The sequence below is a fragment of the Mauremys mutica genome, chromosome 21, assembly GCF_020497125.1.
Source record: "Mauremys mutica isolate MM-2020 ecotype Southern chromosome 21, ASM2049712v1, whole genome shotgun sequence".
NCBI classification, from domain to species: Eukaryota; Metazoa; Chordata; order Testudines; family Geoemydidae; genus Mauremys; species Mauremys mutica.
The window spans coordinates 11,542,798-11,560,738 of record NC_059092.1 but is presented as its reverse complement, the minus strand read 5'-3'; the positions used below and the strand labels follow the sequence as shown (position 1 = coordinate 11,560,738).

The window sequence follows — 17,941 nt, the reverse complement described above, 5'->3', positions numbered from 1 at the left end:
CCTTTTCCTCATTTTAGAAATATGTTCAATGTAACATTTTCAAAGGTTGGGCTTAATTTTCATCTTGATTTTCCCCCCTTCCCCCAATTTTGAATTGAGGTTTGTCATAGGTCTTAAAAATGCCCTTAATGAATATGACTGGCAAATGTATGCATGTTTTATCCACATAATTGAGATTATAGCTATAATTTAGATGCAGTCCTCATGCTACATTTTTATGTTGCTGGGATATTTTTTTCTACCAACAGCCAAGAAACCTTTTTAAGCAAAAAAAATAATCATTTTTGATAACTTCTTGTGGGTTCTTTTCCTAAGAATTATACTAAGGTCTGCTCCTGAAAATATGTGCCATGTGTCTTGTACTATTTCTGGATGTATCCCCAGGCACAATAATACACTCCCATAGCATCTAATTGTTTTTTTAAAATCCAGCTAAGATTTTTCAGAAGTGACCAGTGATTTTGGGTTGTCTCAGTTCTTGGGGTTCACACCTTCACAGACCCAATTTTCAGAGGGTAGACTATGCAAAGTTGTGTAGGGATAGGATTTTATCGGCTCTTACTTTGGTGAAGATGAGATTCATACAATGTAGCCACCCCAGACTCAGATATTTCTGTTGTACACCTAAATGTTAATATTTCTGTGTACAATAGTGTGACAGTATTTGTGAATATTTTACACGTTTGGTATATAGTGCTAAAAATCAATAAAAATGGAATACAAATGACTTGCAATATCTCTCATTCAAGAGGGGCATCATCCAGGGAGCTACTATCCATATGTCCTTTCCCTGGCCTCATGTCTTTTTCCCTCCTCACTTATTACTATTTTGTTTGAATTAGAAAATAGAAAGGGGATATGCACTCTGCTCCCCTGAGATGCAGGGAGAAAAGATGAAATCAACCCTGGCTTTCTACCTTTACTTCACTAGCTGGGGGAGAGGAGGTCACATGTTCAAAACTTCGGTTTCTTTTTCAGCAGGGAGCAGTAATGCACCCCCTTCCCCAGAGGCGCATACACCCCATTGGCCCATCTGTCACAAGCCCAACTGCCCCCTCGTCACACATAGAGCAGATTACGTCACATCCCCATCTACCCCACCCACTAGCCACAGCCCTAGAGTGAGATGGGAGCATCACACATCCGTCCACCCACCCCGGTCAACCTCCCCATACACACATAGCTGGGGGCAATTCCACATCCACCGTCCCCACACCCAGTGGGGCATAGAGATCACATACACACACACCCGAGGGGGGTCGCTTCCCCACACACGGGGGGGGGGAATCACTTCACACACAGACACACACCCTGAGGGGGGATCACTTCACACACACACCCTGAGGGGGGATCACTTCCCCACACACGGGGGGGGGGATCACTTCACACACACACCCTGAGGGGAGGTCGCTTCCCCACACACGGGGGGGGGGATCACTTCACACACACACCCTGAGGGGAGGTCGCTTCCCCCCATACACGGCGGGGGGGTTGGGCATCCCCTCCCCTATCTCCTGCAGTGCAGCGTCAGGGTCTCTTTCCTAGCCATAACCCCCCACGTGGCCCCCATGGAGCCGGCCACACTAACCTGCTAGAGCCGCCAATAGAGGCTGCGCGCTGAGACAGCGAACCAATAGCAACCTTCAATGCCACGGCAGGGGCGGGCGCTTGGTTCCGATTGGCTGCTGGCGGCCCAGCCGGTGCCCGGCCCCCGGGCGCTATCAGGTTAGGGTGAGGCGGCGGCGGCGGCGTGCTGGCGGCAGGTGCCCGCGCTGCTGTGGCTGGCGCGGCCTGCGGGGCCCGGGCGGGATGGAGCCCGCGGCGGCGGCCGGGGCCATCCGCGAGGGCTGGTTCCGGGAGACCTGCAGCCTGTGGCCCGGCCAGGCGCTGTCCCTGCAGGTGGAGGAGCTGCTGCACCAGCAGCGCTCCCGCTACCAGGAGATCCTGGTCTTCCGGAGGTGCCGGGCGGGAGCCGGGGAGCGGAGCGGGCTGGGGCCGGGGCCGGGGCCGGGCCGGGCCGGGCCGGACGGGGTGACTCGCCTCCCCATCCACTCTCCCGCCCGTGGGCAGCGGGGCCGGGGCCGGGGCCGGGGCTGGCGCTGCCGGGACGGGCTCCGGATCCGGGGGCGGGGCGGGGCCCTCCCGGCTGTCACCGCAGTGCCACAGCCGCTGCCCCTCGGGGACCCGGCTCCCCTTCCTCTCCGCCGGAGGGATCAGCGGTCCCCGGGCCCAGCGGGCAGCCTGGCCACCCCTCGGTGCCTGAGCAGGGTGCACCGTGGCCGCCTTCCCCGCGCTGCTCCCGGGATGCCTGGCCGAGGTCCGGTCCGGTCCTGGGTGCAGGCAGGTGGCTCCCACCCTGAGGCCGCAGGGGACATGCGCCCCGGGAGGGGGTGTTTCTTGATGCCTCCCCCAGGCACCAGAGCGGGGCCTGCCCAACGGAGCGAGACCTGGTGCCGCGAGCCTCTTCTCGGAGGGCACTGCCCTGAGGGACCCTTCGTTTCTCTTGCCTTCGCAGTAAGACCTACGGCAACGTGCTGGTGCTGGACGGGGTGATCCAGTGCACCGAGAGAGATGAGTTCTCCTACCAGGAGATGATTGCCAACCTACCTCTCTGCAGCCACCCAAATCCCCGCAAGGTAGGTGGCCTCTTGGCTGATGGCCGGGTCGCTTGAGCCGACGGTTTTAGGAGTTGTGCTTAAATGACAATTGTCCTAATTTGCATTTTGACATATTGAACCCAGGCGCCAAATATGTGGTCTATCCATGCAAATCCAGCCCGCTACACTTCGGTAGCGCTTTCACCTCGGGCTTGCAAAGCACCTCGCAAGCAGGCCTTGGAGCTTGGGAGATACTAATATCCCTGCCTTACAGGAGGGGACAGTGTCCGTGGCAAAGCTGTGGAAGTCTCCTGACTGGATTTGCAGGGCTAACTTTCTTGATCCAGACTTTGCTATGACCCTTCCAGCTTGGCTGGACCAAGCTGACTCTCTTCTGTTTTCGGCCTCTCTCCTGTCTCAGGTGCTAATTATTGGTGGTGGCGATGGGGGAGTGTTACGAGAAGTGGTCAAGCACCCATCCGTGGATTCCGTGGTGCAGTGTGAGATTGATGAGGTACGTACTGCAGGAGGTGAGGCTGCTGTGTCCTTGATTTCAGTGGGCTGTGAGGCTGCAGGCTGAGTGGGAGAGCAGCTCAAGGTAAATGGGAGAGCTGCTTCAAAATAGCAGCGTAGTGCTGCTACTTCATCCGCTGCTACTGACCCTACAGACAGCGCTTTCATTCCTTGCCATGTTGGCATGGCAGTGACCGCCCTGTCTCCGCAGCCCTCCAGAGCAACAGCCTGATTCTTTCCTGTGGCCTCTTCCACGTGCACAGCTGGGGCTAATCCAGGCCGAGTGCACGATCTGAAGGCTGAGCTCCAGAGAAGAGATGTTCTTCTGGCTTTTGGAAGGGCCCCTTTTCTTCCCCTGATGGGGATAGCACGCATCCTCCAACGAAGGGACCGTGTCCCTCTGTTAGGTCATTGCTGAGTTGGTGTTCTACTGCTGAATGCAGGAACTGGGTCTCTTCCTACAGGGCCTTCTGCTGGTAGGTGAGTCTGTCCTTCCTCCACTGGTCAGTTCATATTGGCGTTCGTTTCAGAAACACTCGCCGTTGTGTTGGGAAGTAGGAGCTGTGTGAGGAATGAGAACTAAGCCCAGAGTCCATCCCTAAGCTCTCTACTAAATCAAATGATGCTGCTGGCTGAGTGTGCCTTGACATGAATAGGGCTGTGACGGCCATTGAGCACAAGGAGTGGCTCAGAACAGCTGACACTAGTGTCGTCTCACATCTCTCCAAGCCGTAAGGATTCTAGTGTTTAGGGGATACTCCGTGATTTCTCACCCAGAAGAAAGTGCCCCTCTACTAGGGACAAGGTGTTCTCCTCACCTGGACAAGGAAGTTTGCAAAGGGAAAGGAAGGCTGAGGGCAGGGATGGGGATATCTTTCATTGAAAACCACATTGGCAATTTTCAGGGTTTAAAAGAAAATCACCGTGTTGGTTGGGATCTGCCTCTGCAGATGATCTCCCCAGTTCTTTCAGTTCTTCCAGGCAGCTTTGGAAATTGAGAGCTCTTTGGGTTTGGCACTTATTGTGCAAGAATGTTGCTGAACTCAGAGGCCATAGGATAGGGCTGAGCCTTGTGTGTTAGCTTAAGATGCTGGAAACAGACTGCTCTCGAATGGTTGGTGAGGTGAGCCTGAGCTGAGGGCGTAGAAGGAAATGACTCAGACATTGATCAGCTTGGCTGCATGGCGCTCTGTGTACTGACCTGCTTGTGCTGTCTGTTACAGGATGTGATTCAGGTATCGAAGAAATACCTCCCGGGGATGGCGGTGGGCTATTCCAGCCCCAAGCTGACCCTGCACGTTGGGGACGGTTTTGAGTTCATGAAACAGAACCAAGAAGCCTTTGATGTGATTATCACAGACTCCTCCGACCCCATGGGTGAGAACCCAAAGGAAAGGGGAGAGTGGGGTGGGTCCCATCCACGCTCTCCCTCTCATCCTCTCCATTCTAAACACCTCACTGAGGCAGTGCAGAGCTGGCCAGGGCTCTTTTGAAGAATAAAGAGAGAATCTTCTCTCCCAGCCCAGAGAAATCCCTCCCTCCCTTTCACTTCAGTTCCTTTGATGGGGAGTGATCTGGGGGGGGCTCCAGATGCAAATCATGGAGCTGCTGGAACTACTCCTTCCTTGTCTCTTTGGCCCCTGAGCAATGGGGGGTGAAACTGCATCTGAAAATTGTTTCTTTGCCAGCTAGGAGCAAGGCCGCCAGCCCTCTTGCTTCCCTTTTCGTGGCTCTGTGCCTCAGTCCTGGGAGGTGATCTAATTACCGCTTCTAGTAACTAGTTGATCCTGGAGTCTGAAAAGAACTCCTAATTGCCAACCCTCCCTGCCTACTCAGCCTATGTCTACATGTAAACCACTACAGATGCAGCTGCACATCTGTAGCCATTTAAGGACATGTCTAAACTACAAAATTGTGTTCACCTAAGTTACGTCAGCATCTAGCCACTGCAGTCATTAAATTGCCTTTGCGTGTCCACCTTCACTCCTTGTCGACCTAACTCCGTTGACATTGACTCTTGTGGAGGGGGAGTTAAGTCGGCAGAGCGGGGAAGTTACATCGGAGGGAGCAAAATTTTAGTGTAGACGCTTCCCTAGTGAGGGTGACATTGATGCAAGGCAGCTTACATCACTCTGTCGTGTAGACACTACCTATGCCACCAGGAGGGGTTCTCCTGTCAGCATAGGTAATCCACCTCCCCAAGAGGTGGTAGCCAACTCGATGAAAGTGTTCTTCCATCAGAAAGAACCCGAAAGAGAGTGCACCGCGGTTACGTTGGAATAGCCACATCTCTCAGGAGTGTGGATTTGTCATGCTTCTCGGAGACAGCTATAGTGATCTAAGAGTTCTCAGTCTTCCTACCTCTAGTGAGCTGCTGTCTGCGCCTCGCCATCCGCTCAAGAAGCTAAGGGAGCTGGCTACCTTCCTTACATACTCACTGGCCCCATTACCATAGTAGCTGAGAGCCGCATGGTCTTTAATGTATTAGCTGCCCAACAACCGTGGGAGGCAGGGAAATGCTCCTGTCCCTGTTTTACAGATGGGTAACCAAGACACAGTCACGAAGGGCCAGATTTTTAAAAGTATTTGGACATCTAGCTGCCATGGAAATCAATGGGAATTAGGCACCTAAATCATTCTAAAAATCTGGCCCCAGGGTGACTTGCTGAAGGCACATGGGGAGTTCATGGCAGAATTGAACCTGGGTCCCAAGCTAGCACCCTAGGTCCTCGACCACCTGTCCTCTCTTCAACAGAGTATATAATGCTGCCTCGGGTTTGACCATTTAATTGTTTTCTGCTCCCGTTTGCAACACTACCATGCTTTTGGGAGGGGGTGGAGAGGTGGAGGACACATGCCTCGGGGAATGTTCTGCTCTCCTGATTCCCATAGCACGAGGTTCCTTCAGCTACTACTGTCTGATCTTGATAGACAAACTAGCCTAACCCCAGTGCCCTTTGCTGATGTTATCTTCTTCCCTTTAATCTGCCGAGCAGTGGGGTGAGATCAGGAGATTTGTATTATGTTTGCTGATTACCAAAGAGAAAATTGGGGTGGTTCTGCTGTGCTAGAGGTGGGCCAAACTGGAACCCCAGATCCAAACACCGCAGACTGCACAGTCCCAGCTCACCTCTAGTCGTCATTTACAATACATTAAAAAGCGATTCAGAACCTTCTTTTCTAAAACAATTGAGTTTGCCTGGTATCAGATCTGAGACCCCCAGGTGGAGCAAAGCTTTGCTCTCTTCCGGAGCCCGGCGAAGCCATGCCCTAGATGCACAAAGGGATTTTCATGGATCCTGAGCCATCTCTGTAACATCCTCCCCCCAGGTCCCGCGGAGAGCTTGTTCAAAGAATCCTACTACCAGCTGATGAAGACGGCTCTGCGAGAGGATGGGATTCTCTGCTGCCAAGGTGAGACCAGACAGGGTACAGTTGGGCAACTGAGGCACAGAGAGGCGAAGTGACTTGACCAAGGTCACAGGAAGTCTGATGAAGCAGGGAATTGAGCCCAGGTGTCCCAAGTCCCAGGCTAGAGTTGAAGGTAACTATGTAAATAGGGAAGTTCAGGTAGGTGAGGCTGGGAGTACCAGGGTCCTATTGTAACAGAGGGTTCTAACAAACAGGTAATGTGGGTCTGAGGATCTTGTCCCCTTGTGCCTGCTGCTCTGGATCTCCTGTAATGTTGTAATCCCCAGGCACAAATATCCGAGGCAGCAAAAAGCCAAACTTGGGATCCGTGATATAATATCTACTGTTCAAAAATCTCACTTCCCAGAGCTGTCTGAGTCTGGCCTTAGTCTTCCTGTGCATTTCCAGTAATCTCACACTGCGTCTACACTAGGGCTTTTACCAGCAAAGCTATCCCAGTGTTAAAAATCCCAGTCCATCCCCATGTAGCTGTGCCGGTAAGACTTAGGTATAGACCAGGCCTTAGTCTTCGGATTTAAAACCAGCCTTAACCTGAAACCTCTCTGCTCAGAGTGCTAAAGGTGGCCATTGTCTATTCTAACCTTTCTGTCCCTGTTACCTGCACAGGTGAATGCCAGTGGCTGCACCTGGATCTCATTAAGGAAATGCGTCAGTTTTGCAAGTCTCTGTTCCCTGTGGTGGAATATGCTTACTGCACCATCCCTACGTATCCCAGCGGGCAGATCGGCTTCATGCTGTGCAGTAAGAACCCAGTGAGTGTCCCAGCAGCTGCCCTCTCCCTGCAGCCTGTGGGGACGCTGGGAGAGGGAGACATGGAACAGGCTTGGCTCAATTAGCAGCATCAGCCACTTCTTAGTTTCTGAAAGACCAGGAAGCCCACTCATGTGCAGTCTGCCTCTGTGCTGTGCCCCTGGCTAACTCAGAAGGATCTACATGTGGCACCTAGACCCATCTTCCCAGGAACCAGAGCCCCCTCTGGGTCCGTGCTGTGCTCGGCCATTGCTAGTCGGGGTCTAGAAGCCACGGTCCTGCTTGCCCAGCCCGTGTGTCATTGGGACAGAACTGGCTGGCTACTGTAACCAGGTGTCCTGGTGCCTGCTGTGCACATGTGTGAGAGGCAGGGTGTGGTTCCCACTGAGCGGGCTCAGCAGCAGTGCAGGCTCCCCATCAAAGAGCCCCAGCCCTGACCCCGGGGGGCCACGCCAAGGAATGAGGGAGACAGTCAGTTTCGACAGCCTCTTGCGGTTCTGTTTCTGAGATGTGGGTTCCACTGGGAACCGGGTTGAGACCCACCAAACTCATTGCATGCAGGGCCCCAAACAGTCACTGGCTGTTAATAACTGGACTGGCTTCGGAGCAGTGCTCTGAAGTGAAAGGCTCTGCATATGGCTTGTCCCCCGACTCCCCCCCTTTCAAGCCTGTCGCAGCACACGGCTGGGCTCTCCCACTGGGTCAGAATGCCAGCTGCATTTCTCTCCCAGGGCACTGGCAGTGTAGTCCCTGCTGCACTGAATACAGATGCGGATTCTGCTCTGAGTGAGGGGTTTGATCTTCAGGCACTCAGTCACGACATGAAAGCTTTGGTTGGCACAGGGCTCACGCAAACAGTCCCTGGTTGTGCAAGTTAATCTCACTGACTTCAGCCTGGGAATAAGGGCTAGTCATGAGATCCGGGGTTTGCAGACTCCAGACCCTAAGAGGCTGTTGTGCAGGGCTTGTGATCCCAGGGTGGGAAAATGCCATAAAAAATGCCCGTTGGTGTGTGTGTTCTCACTGTCTGCTCCCAGGACACAGGACCCCTCTAGACGATTATGCAAACACCGAGTGCATGTATGTTTCCTCTTCGCAGAGCACAAATTTCCGGGAGCCCATGCAGCAGCTTTCGCAACAGCAAGTGGAAAAGATGAACCTGAAATACTACAACTCTGACATCCATCAGGCAGCTTTCATCTTGCCTGAGTTTGCACGGAAGGTAAGTGAGGCTGAAGCCCCTCTTTCCCCACAAAGGCTGGTGAGAACCCACCCTGCTGTGGAGTGGAACCACTGCTCTGGGACCGAGGGTTCCCACTTGGGGGCCCCGCTGTTCTGTAACTGCTGTTGGTGCCATGCCCTCATTAGAAGTACAAGGCTACTTCTTGGGCAGGGACTGCTCAGATCCAGCTTATGAGACCCTTGACCTTGAGCTAAGGACTGTCCCTGATTAATTCCTGGGAGCGTGGGAGTTGGTGTGGGATTGTAAGGTCTGCAGAGCTACCAGCGTGGAGATTGTGCTGGCTGCTCTGGGTGAGGCGTGGTGAAGCCAGCGCAGGCCAATAGTTCTGGCGGCGCAGAAGCTTATTGAACACACAGCTTGTCAGTATACACATGTATAGGAGGAGACTACTACAGAGAACTAACCTGAATCAAACCCCGAACAGGCTTTAGATCCACCAGTGGGCCCTGAGAGTCACTAGAATAGACCAGTTCTCATTAGAGAAGCCCCACAAAGGGCCTGGGTAATGCAGGCTTTGGCTGTGGATCCTGCTGCAAATCAGAGGACTAGAGAACGGCAGTGGTGATGGTCTACAGTGGGCGTGGAGTTCATTGTGCATTGCTGAAGGATTTGTCCATGTTTTACATCACCCCCTTCGAACCATCCCTGTTCCAGTCAGGCCTAAGCCCCGGCTGTGAAAGGTGCAGCAGCAGAAAGGAGACCTGCTCGGAGTGCTAGAGGAATTACCCAAGCTAGTGGCATTGTCATGTGCATGCCTAGAAATACACTTCCCAGCCCCTGTGTAAGCAGGTTTGTCATTTCTCTAGACAATTAACAGACTTCCTCTCTCTTGGGTGTCTCCAGGCCTTGAGTGATGTGTGAGAGCCTGAGAAGCTGCTTTTCCCCCATGACTTGGACCTTGAGATCTTCAGCGCTGCAGCATGGGGACTCTCTCAGCAGGCTGCCAACTCTTCCTCCTGGCGGGAGGAATGTTGCCAGCCAACATTCCATCTGATAACGCTTTAAAGATGGCAGGGCATAAGCCAGATGAGACTCTCCGAGCCCCTCGTTGCTTGGGGTCAAAACTGTTCTTTCCAGTATTGGGAATGTAAGATATCTTTCTCCTTTCTTCCCTTTCTCCCCCCTCCTCCTGGCCCCAGCTCCCTTGGTGTATTTATAACTGACATGTGTCTTCGTATCAATCTTCTGGAACTTGGGTGGTGTCCAGAAGGTTCATTAACTCAGTCTTAAACACAGGGAAGGGACTAGTATGCAGGGATGTAGCCTGTTCTCCTCCCCAGAGAGCTCCCTGCTGCTGAGCTATTGTAACTGGTAACAGGCCTGAACTCCAGCTCCATTGTTTCCTTGGAGAGGTCACAATTCATATCCTCTGTTGCCATTCACAATAGGTCTCTAGTCCCGTTGGAGCAGCAGTGTTACAGGGCCAGCTCATCGCCTGGCAGCAAAGTCTAGTAGTTTGGTGTTTTGGTTTGGTTTTTTTTAATTGGTTGGAAACAAAGTGCTGAGGCACTAACAGGACGACTCCTGGTTTTTTAATCCTTGCTTTCGGATCGGTTCCAAGGCATGTTCCCCAATGCAGAGGTCGGTGCTTTATATCCACCCGTTGCCTGGTGGATAGCAGCGAGGATGGATGTCAGGCGAGCTAGTCTCTCCTGAAGGCCTCCGCCTTTTAGCCGTAAGTAGAAGACTCAGGCCGGGTATTGGCTGGCCCACGGGAGGCATATCATGATTTGTATTCTTGCTCCCAAGATCAATGGCTGTGTAATTTGTTCTCCATGTGTACTGGGTCCTGAGGCTCAGACTCCACCTCTCCATTACTCATTAAAAGAACTCCATGCTGCCTCTGGGCTGTTGGTGTCCTCTCTCAGTGCAGCCTCCTGCAGCTGTCACTCCCAAGCAAACAATCTGTTCTGGTGGTTAAGGCGACATTGGAGTCGGTGCATTTCCTTGATAGTGGGGGGTGCTCCTCCTACTGCCTCTTACTGAAGGATCTCGGGGCACCATCCAGTCAGCCTGGCTCCTCCTCCCCTTGCCCTGCAGGACATATGCCTTTTATATGTTGTAAGCTGTGACCTGGTGCATGCTCTGCATTGCGGCCCCCACCCACTAAGAGCTCTAGCCCCCCTGCTGTCCCATGTGTGCTGCACGAGTCAGCACCCCTTGGCCTCAGCTACTCTCTAGTCCAAACAAGAGGCTCCTAGCTGCTCCCCCCTGCTTACTTGTCAAACTAAGGAAGCTGCCCATCTCCCAGCAAGCATGGCTCAATCGCTGACTCCTCCCAGTTAGTCCTCGTTTCTTCTTCTTGTCCTCTGCAAAACCGCTGCTGGTCCCTGAGGCTGACTGCTCTTCAATCCTGCAGGGGGCTCTAGCTTTACAAACTTTGAATGTCCACTAGGGGACGTCTCGAGAACCCAAATCAAAGGGCTTGCGCTGCCAAGGAAGCGCGTTCCCCGCGGGCTCTGTCACGGTAACGGTAGAGGAGCAATGTTTTTTGCTCATGTTGGGACTAGGCTGTGTCACAGCCGCTGCCTAACAGTGCCTGCAGCTCATGTAGCCAGCGACTGTCTGTCACGTCCGCCTCCTCTGCTGGAGTCTCCCCTTCTGCTTTATCTCCAGCTATTGCCTCAGCGTGCAGCCCCACTCCTCAGATTCCCATCAGCACAGCTCCTTCGCTGGCCTGAGGCATTGCAAAGCAATGCTCCGGTGGAGCCTGTCGGGGGCAGGCTGGCCAGATTTCACCCTGGTGTCTGGGCTTGAACTAGCTTGTTTAAGTGGGTGTGACAACTTCCCTTCGCTTGGGGCCCCGGGCCTTGTTCGATCCACCCCTCCAAAGAGTTTGTCCTATTGCCCTAGATACACGTTCTTCCCACCCCAGCTGTCGTGTCTTAGTGCGGTCCCCAGAACAGAGCCTTTTCTTATCCCCTAGGGGTCGCCCTAGTGCCTTACACTCTGGTCCCACACCCACACACCCCCCCCCAAGATACCTGCACAGGAGCTGATCCCAACTCATCCCTTCCGTCCCTGGGGCAGCTGACCAGAGTTCTGTGCCGTTTGCTGCCTGTCGTTCTCTTGGTGGAGATGGAGTTGCTAGTGGGGAATCAGGCCCCTGGCATTCTGGACTGATTTTGGCCCAACGCCGTCTTTCCATCCCTGGCACGGGCGGGTCGTTCTCTTCCCTCGTGGTGTCTCAGTAAGGCTACGAAAGCACTTTGGGCCCAGTCTCTGTAGGAGGGCCAGCAGTCGTGAGTACGAAAGCCGGGTGAGGGAAGACGTAATTCTGTGTCAAAGCCTCCAGGGGGAGGCTGGGGAGATGATCACTCAAAGGGAATGGATAAGGTTTGGGGGTAGGGAGAGCTATAAAGATGTTTTGTACCTGCCAAGCCTGGGGCTATGGGGTCTGTTCCTCCTGCCTCTGTTGATAACATCCTCCTAAAGCCCAGCAGGGAGCTGCATTCCCTGGTGTCAGCAGAATCCCAGGCCTTTGCACGCAGATGATGTGCGAAGTACTGGGGGAGGTGATTTCCAGTGCTGCGATTTCGCCTCCTGCTTGCTCGTGTGGTTCTTGTTGAATCTTCTCTTATTTTAAAAGCTTTTCTGTTCACCTTTAAACAGGGCACAGAGGCAAAGCTTCAAGGGCTCCAGGGCGCAGCCCTTCATGCTGACCCACCTTTGGAAAGCTCTTCCCACCTGTTGATTATTTGTATTGCTGTCGGATCCAGGAGCCCTACTCGGGGACCCTGGGTGCTGTACAAACAGAACCCAAAGCCAGGCCCTGCCCCCAGGAGCTTACAGTCTCAGTTGGTGCTGGATTGACACCTCTGCCAATCCCTTTGTCCACAGATCAGGTACAGACTGGGCGGGGGGGCAATGCAAGCTTCCCCCATGGCAGAGGATGGTTCAGTCCCTATAACCTATTCAGTCCTGCTGAGAATGCCAATGAGGCTTTTCCTGTATATGGAGAAGGGGACTGAGCCTGCCAGCTCAGTCAAGAGGAGCAGCCACCATTTGATGTGTAAGATTACTGCCCCCTATGCATCGTGCCCTAGAGATGAAAGGCTCCAGGCACCTCCATACAGCTCGCCCTGATTGCCTTTTTCCTTAGCTCTTTGCAAAGATTTAATCTCACTAGAGTGGCCTAATTTACAAGTCAGTTACCACCATGGCAGGGTAGGGCTATCTGCACTCCAAGCTACCCATGATCTACTGGTAGAGCCCTACACATAACTCCGCAGTAATGGCCAGACAGTTGTTCTTTATAGGCAGTTTAAATGCTTCAGTGCTCTGCAATGAGAGATACAGCTCACTGCCTGAATCGTATTCATGAACAGTGCAGCCAGGGAATGGAAGGATAGTTTGCACAACAGTAGCTAGTGCCGTCTGAGCAGCTCCAAGCACTTTGACTCTGAGGGTGAAAGTCATCCCTGCGTCAAGGGCTGACACAGGCTCTGTGCACTACTCAAGCCCATACGATGGGACTTACATGGTGTATAGAGTTTCAGCTAGGCTGCTGCACATTAATTTCATCTATGATTATTCCTTCCACACCTGGGGCTGCAGCTGTTTTCCCTGACCTACAGCTTGGGAAACACGGGTACAAGAGATCAAGGTTTTCAAAAGTGACAAGTGAACTTGGGTGCTAAACTTAAGAAGCTTTAAAGTGCTGAGCGTCTGCTGTCATCTGAAAACTGGGCGGGCTTCAGGTGTCTCCAGCAGGGCCCTGAAAATCAATCGTCACTTGGGACAAGCTTGGCCAGCCAAACTCAGTGATTTGCGCAAGGCTAGGGAAGTTGGCAGAGTCAAGAATGGAGGCTATGGGTGTTCTCCATTTGTACTGCGGTACCACCTGGGCCCATCACAGTCTTAAAACTGGACCCCCATTGTGCTAGGTGCTGTATGAACACAACAAAAAAACAGGCCCTGCCCCAAACAGCTCACAGTGTAAGAACATGACAGGAAACAACAGGTGATGGACAGAGGAATACAATGAGAGGGTATTGGTAGGCAGCAGCCTCAGTGCCCCAGAGGCCTGTTGTCAAGTCTGCTGGCTTGGGGCTGACTCCTAGCCCTGTACTTTGCCAATTAAACTTCTTCAGTTCCCCAAAAGTTTCATAAGTTTTTATGGGGAGAAAAAAAAATTATTATGAAAAATATCTTGCCCATGTCCTTTCAGCCACTTAATTGGCAGGAGTACCTCATTCAGCCAGTGCTAATGTTCTCAGGGCCTGGCTGGATTATTGATGGAGCCCAGCCAGAGCGCGAGACTGCCAAGCTGAGGACAATTTTGTCAGAGAACAGGCGCCTCCACAGGCAAACAATCTACAAGTGATAACAACTGCCCCCAAGGTGCTGGGGGAAGCAGTTTCCTTTGCAAGGATGAGGGAGAGGAGGGGAAAGTCTGAGGAACCAGCCAGGGCCCAGACAAAGAGACTCAGGCAAAATGTCATTAAAAAGTAAAATGAGAAATTTCCCAGAGTTAAATGTCGGGCACTTTGGGTGAAGCTCTTTTCTGACTGTCTGCATAGGAGGGAGTTAAATGCTTTTAAAATATGCAAAAGGTGGGGAATTAGAAACCGGGATCTCAATTATAGGACAGTGATGTGTGAAGCAGATAAAATGTGAGGGGAGGAATGATCACAAATGCTATGGAAGTAGGTGGCCCATCTTTCAAGGCTGCCAGCTGCACGGCTAATAGAATTTTAATAGCCTCTTGCTATTGCAAATGATAAGCACTCGCTTCCCTCCAGCAGGAGACTTCCTTGACAAGAGCGGGGCTGCCCTCTCCATGGTACTGAAAGGCTCTGTGTGATTTGTGCACAGAAGCCGCAGACTCATCTTCTCGGTGACTCCTTTATGTGGGATTTGCTGAACAAGGCTATAGCTCTATCTGTAGACACCAGGGTACAGCACCACCACACGTGTCCCTGTTCTTACCTCCCTTCAACTCCAAGAGAGTACCCAGAGGAGTGAGCTGGGCTCTCCCTGGGAGCAGACTGGGGAAGGGTCCTTGGCCTCGCGGGCTCTTGTGCTGATACAACTAGTCTGATCTCTGGGATTAAGCTTAACTAGGGGGTTGTGGGTACCATGATCTGTTGTATGAAAGAGCCGCTCACAAATCTCATGGCACGAGAGGTCATTCCCCAGCGTCTCTGGCCATCTCTGAGATGAGTGTGTTGGTCTCAGCCCCAGTGAGAGTCAGTTCAGACTGCCAAGCCCCACCCCAGGCCTCTTCACACTTTCCCAGTACGAACTGCCTCCTCATTAGAATTCATCAATGAGTTTCCACAGATAGATGCTGTGTAGTTGAAATTGAAATTGTTTCATGGGAACATGTTGACATTTTCTATGGAAAGTTTTTGAAATGTTTTGTTTTTACTTGGACTTTTACCTCATATAATTGAACAAAAGACTTAGAACTGGACACATCATTACTCTGAAATGGCAAACTCTGATGCAGCCGCAACAGTGGGCAGGTGCCCGCTCCCCCACGACGCACTGTACGGATATCGCTGAGGTTATGACACCATTGAAATGAAATGTTGTGATGTTTTAGAACGTTCCTCTGCAAGCAGCCCCCCCGCACCTTCTATTCAGCCTCTCTCAAGCCCAGCTGGGTTTATGGAGCAGTGGCCAGAGGAGGTAGGACCTGTCTCCCAGCTCAGCTTCCCTGGAGAACTACAAAAGACTCAGTAATTCGTGGCATCCACATTCTGGTGATATTCCTTCCTCTCCGTGCACCTGCTTTGAGACTTGGCTCAGAGATGAGCAGGGACTTCAGGCTCCAAGCCACACTCAGATACTCTCTCTTCCTTGGCTTGTTATATTAGTGCTAATGAAAGCTGTGACTGAACCATCCATCTGGTGTGCAGCCATGCTGCACCGAGGTGCCTCAGGGATGGGGCTGCTGGTGTTACGGGACCGTTCTGAGACTGCCTTGATAAATGAGTTACAATTTCAGGCCTGTGAGCAAATTGCCAGTTGGTTTCCCCTCTCAAGGAGGATTGCTGCCATCAGCTGACTGTTGCTTTGTTTATTGTGTTGCTCTTTGGCACTCAGATCCCCGTGGAGATGTTGGGGAGGCGTCTGGCTACCAAGGAAAGCTAAGGCCTTTGAACCCTTCAGATGCAACTGAGTTTCTGGCCTCTGGGAGCCAGACCAATTCCATTTTGTGCAGCAAGAAAATACTGTGATCTGGTCTAAGACCAGGCAAGAAATAGGCAGGAGACCATGCACATCCAGCCAACAGAGTAAAGCAGCTGGGAGGGACATCCCCACCCCTCAACATGACAATCTACCTCCACACTGCTCTATTATTGTTCTTATAGCAGCACTTAGGAGGGGCTGCTGTGCAAGGTGCTGCACATAACCATAGGAAGAGAGTCCCTGCCTCAAAGAGCTTAAGGACTAAATAGACAAAGGAAGGCTCATTATCCCCCTTTTACAGAATGGGAAACAGGTACAGAGCCATGAAGTGACTTGCCCAAGGTCACACAGAGAGCCTCTGCCACAGGCAGGAACCCAAAGCCAATCTCCTGAGTCCCAGTCCAGAGTGGGGCCATCCGTACTAGTCCCACGTCCAACAGCGGTCGCAGTCCTAATTATGTACTTTTAACCCCAACTGAGAAGTGGAGGGTCAGCACCAGGGTCTGTGAGTTCCAGCCAAGGAACAGCCCCTGCCTTGAGACGGTCAGTTGGGAGGCACCAGCAAGGCAGATAGCAGTGTTATGGAGGTGCTACCACCAACAGGCTTCCAAGAGGAGTTGAGTCCTGAGGAGACAGCGAGAGGAGCACAAGGAGCTATAGCCTCACTGGGAGGCTAAGCAGTAGCACCAGCTAGAGAATAGGAGGAGGAGATGGTGAAAGCAGAAAAGAGAAGACCCCAATGGGGGGGGGGTTGCCAGGGACTGGAGCCATGCAGGACTCAGAAGCTGTGGAGAAGATTTACCTTGATGTGACCCCAGTGGGGAAGCCAAGGCAGGGATTTAAGAAGCCAGTGGGTGAGGTCAGGACTGTGGGAGATGAAGTGACAGGACAAAAGGGAAAGGCAATGTTAATCCCTCACAGTCAGAGAAGTTCTTGACTTTCCCTGTACAGGGGCTTAGGGGGCTAGGAGGAGGGAGGGCCTCAGAGGTCAGCTGGTCTTTATGCAGGGGGCAGGGGGCAGCAAGATCACAGAGCACAGGTCTGAGCTGGCAACCGGCCTGGGCGCATGGGCAAATCCCCACCTCAGAGTTAATGAGACTGAAGCCCCACAGGGTTATTTCTTGGGGAGGGCAGAGGAGGAGTTGTCTGTGGTGGAGAAGGGAAGGAAGTGGCTGGATATTGTGGGAGAGGGGCATCTCTGCAGGCAAAGGAAGCTGTAGTGTGGCCCATCACCACCTCTGAGGCAGCCAGCTTGGATCCTGCTGCCCAGCCAGGCTCACCGCCTCTCCGGGAGCCTGAGAGAAAAGGCAGCAGCTTTACTACCAGCAGCTAATTCCATCACTTCTTGCGTGGCCCACAGCAGCTGCCTGTCTGAACCATTCAGAGCCAGGGCCGCGTGGTCTTGAACCCATCCCACCTGCGGGTGTCCGTCGGCCACGTCCCCTCAGTGCACACAGCAGCAGGGACACCGAGCTCAGCTCTTGGGAGAAGCATCGCGGAATGTTCCGGCTGGAGCCTGCCTGGCCGCTGGGAGTGGGGACAGGGACTCTGCTGTCGCGTCTGGGCAGACGCTGTCTCCCGGGCCTGCTGCCTGAGGAGGGTGATATTCCTTCCTGGCGTTCCTGCCCCTTAAGCCTCTCTTGCTGGTCTTGCTGCAGCCTGAGACAGACCTGCTCAACGTCTGCACCTTTCAGGCTGGTCATTGTCTGACGCTTGGTGGAAAAGCCATCTCCACAGCTCCTGCCTCCCTGGGCATCCCCCTGCCTCTCCAGCTCTTTTCTGACATCACCGCTTATCCCCCTCACCTCTCCCTTTGCTGCCGGCTTGTGACTCCATTCACTCTGTTGTGGTGTCTCGGGGAACAGCCCATATGTAAGACACAGCACCGCACAGAGCTGAATCCATGCAAACAAGCAGTCTGGTTCGCCTAGACAGTCCCTAGAGTGGAGACCCAGCTGTGCTGGCTGTCCGCCTCCACTGCTGTCTGTCTAGCTTTTGGGCTAATGTGCCCTTTGGGTGAGTCCTGTCTCGGAAGTGACTGTCTTGGATTCGCCTCCTGCCTGTCTGTTATCTCAGACCCATCTCAGACTGGAATGGGATGAGGCCCCATTTGCAATCCCCTGGTTTTGCTCCCACTGCCAAGCAGTTCAGCCCTGGGTCAGCTGGCAGGTCCCCATGCCAGGCTCAGTAACTGGGGCTCAGTAGATCAGTGCACACTGCGCCCCAGCAGCTCTCACTGGGCTGGAGGAGTTTGATGGGCTGCGTT

At 53.0% G+C, this 17,941-nt stretch overlaps 1 protein-coding gene across 1 annotated transcript; it reads left to right on the top strand.

The window, feature by feature from the left end:
• The first annotated feature begins 1,741 nt into the window (after positions 1–1,741).
• SRM (spermidine synthase) lies at positions 1,742–10,382 on the top strand. Its single transcript, XM_044996497.1, has 8 exons — positions 1,742–1,958; positions 2,516–2,636; positions 3,019–3,111; positions 4,334–4,487; positions 6,441–6,524; positions 7,149–7,294; positions 8,392–8,514; positions 9,379–10,382. The coding sequence occupies exons 1-8, from the start codon at positions 1,810–1,812 to the stop codon at positions 9,394–9,396; spliced, it is 888 nt and encodes a 295-aa protein (XP_044852432.1). The 5' UTR covers positions 1,742–1,809; the 3' UTR covers positions 9,397–10,382.
• The last annotated feature ends 7,559 nt before the right edge of the window (positions 10,383–17,941 follow it).

Bases quoted from the DNA above. Each gene is read 5' to 3' on its own strand.
- SRM (XM_044996497.1), top strand. From the start codon at position 1,810: ATGGAGCCCGCGGCGGCGGCCGGGGCCATCCGCGAGGGCTGGTTCCGG. The intron at 2,637-3,018 runs GTAGGTGGCCTC...CTCCTGTCTCAG, and splicing joins GCCACCCAAATCCCCGCAAG to GTGCTAATTATTGGTGGTGG. The intron at 6,525-7,148 runs GTGAGACCAGAC...TTACCTGCACAG, and splicing joins TGGGATTCTCTGCTGCCAAG to GTGAATGCCAGTGGCTGCAC.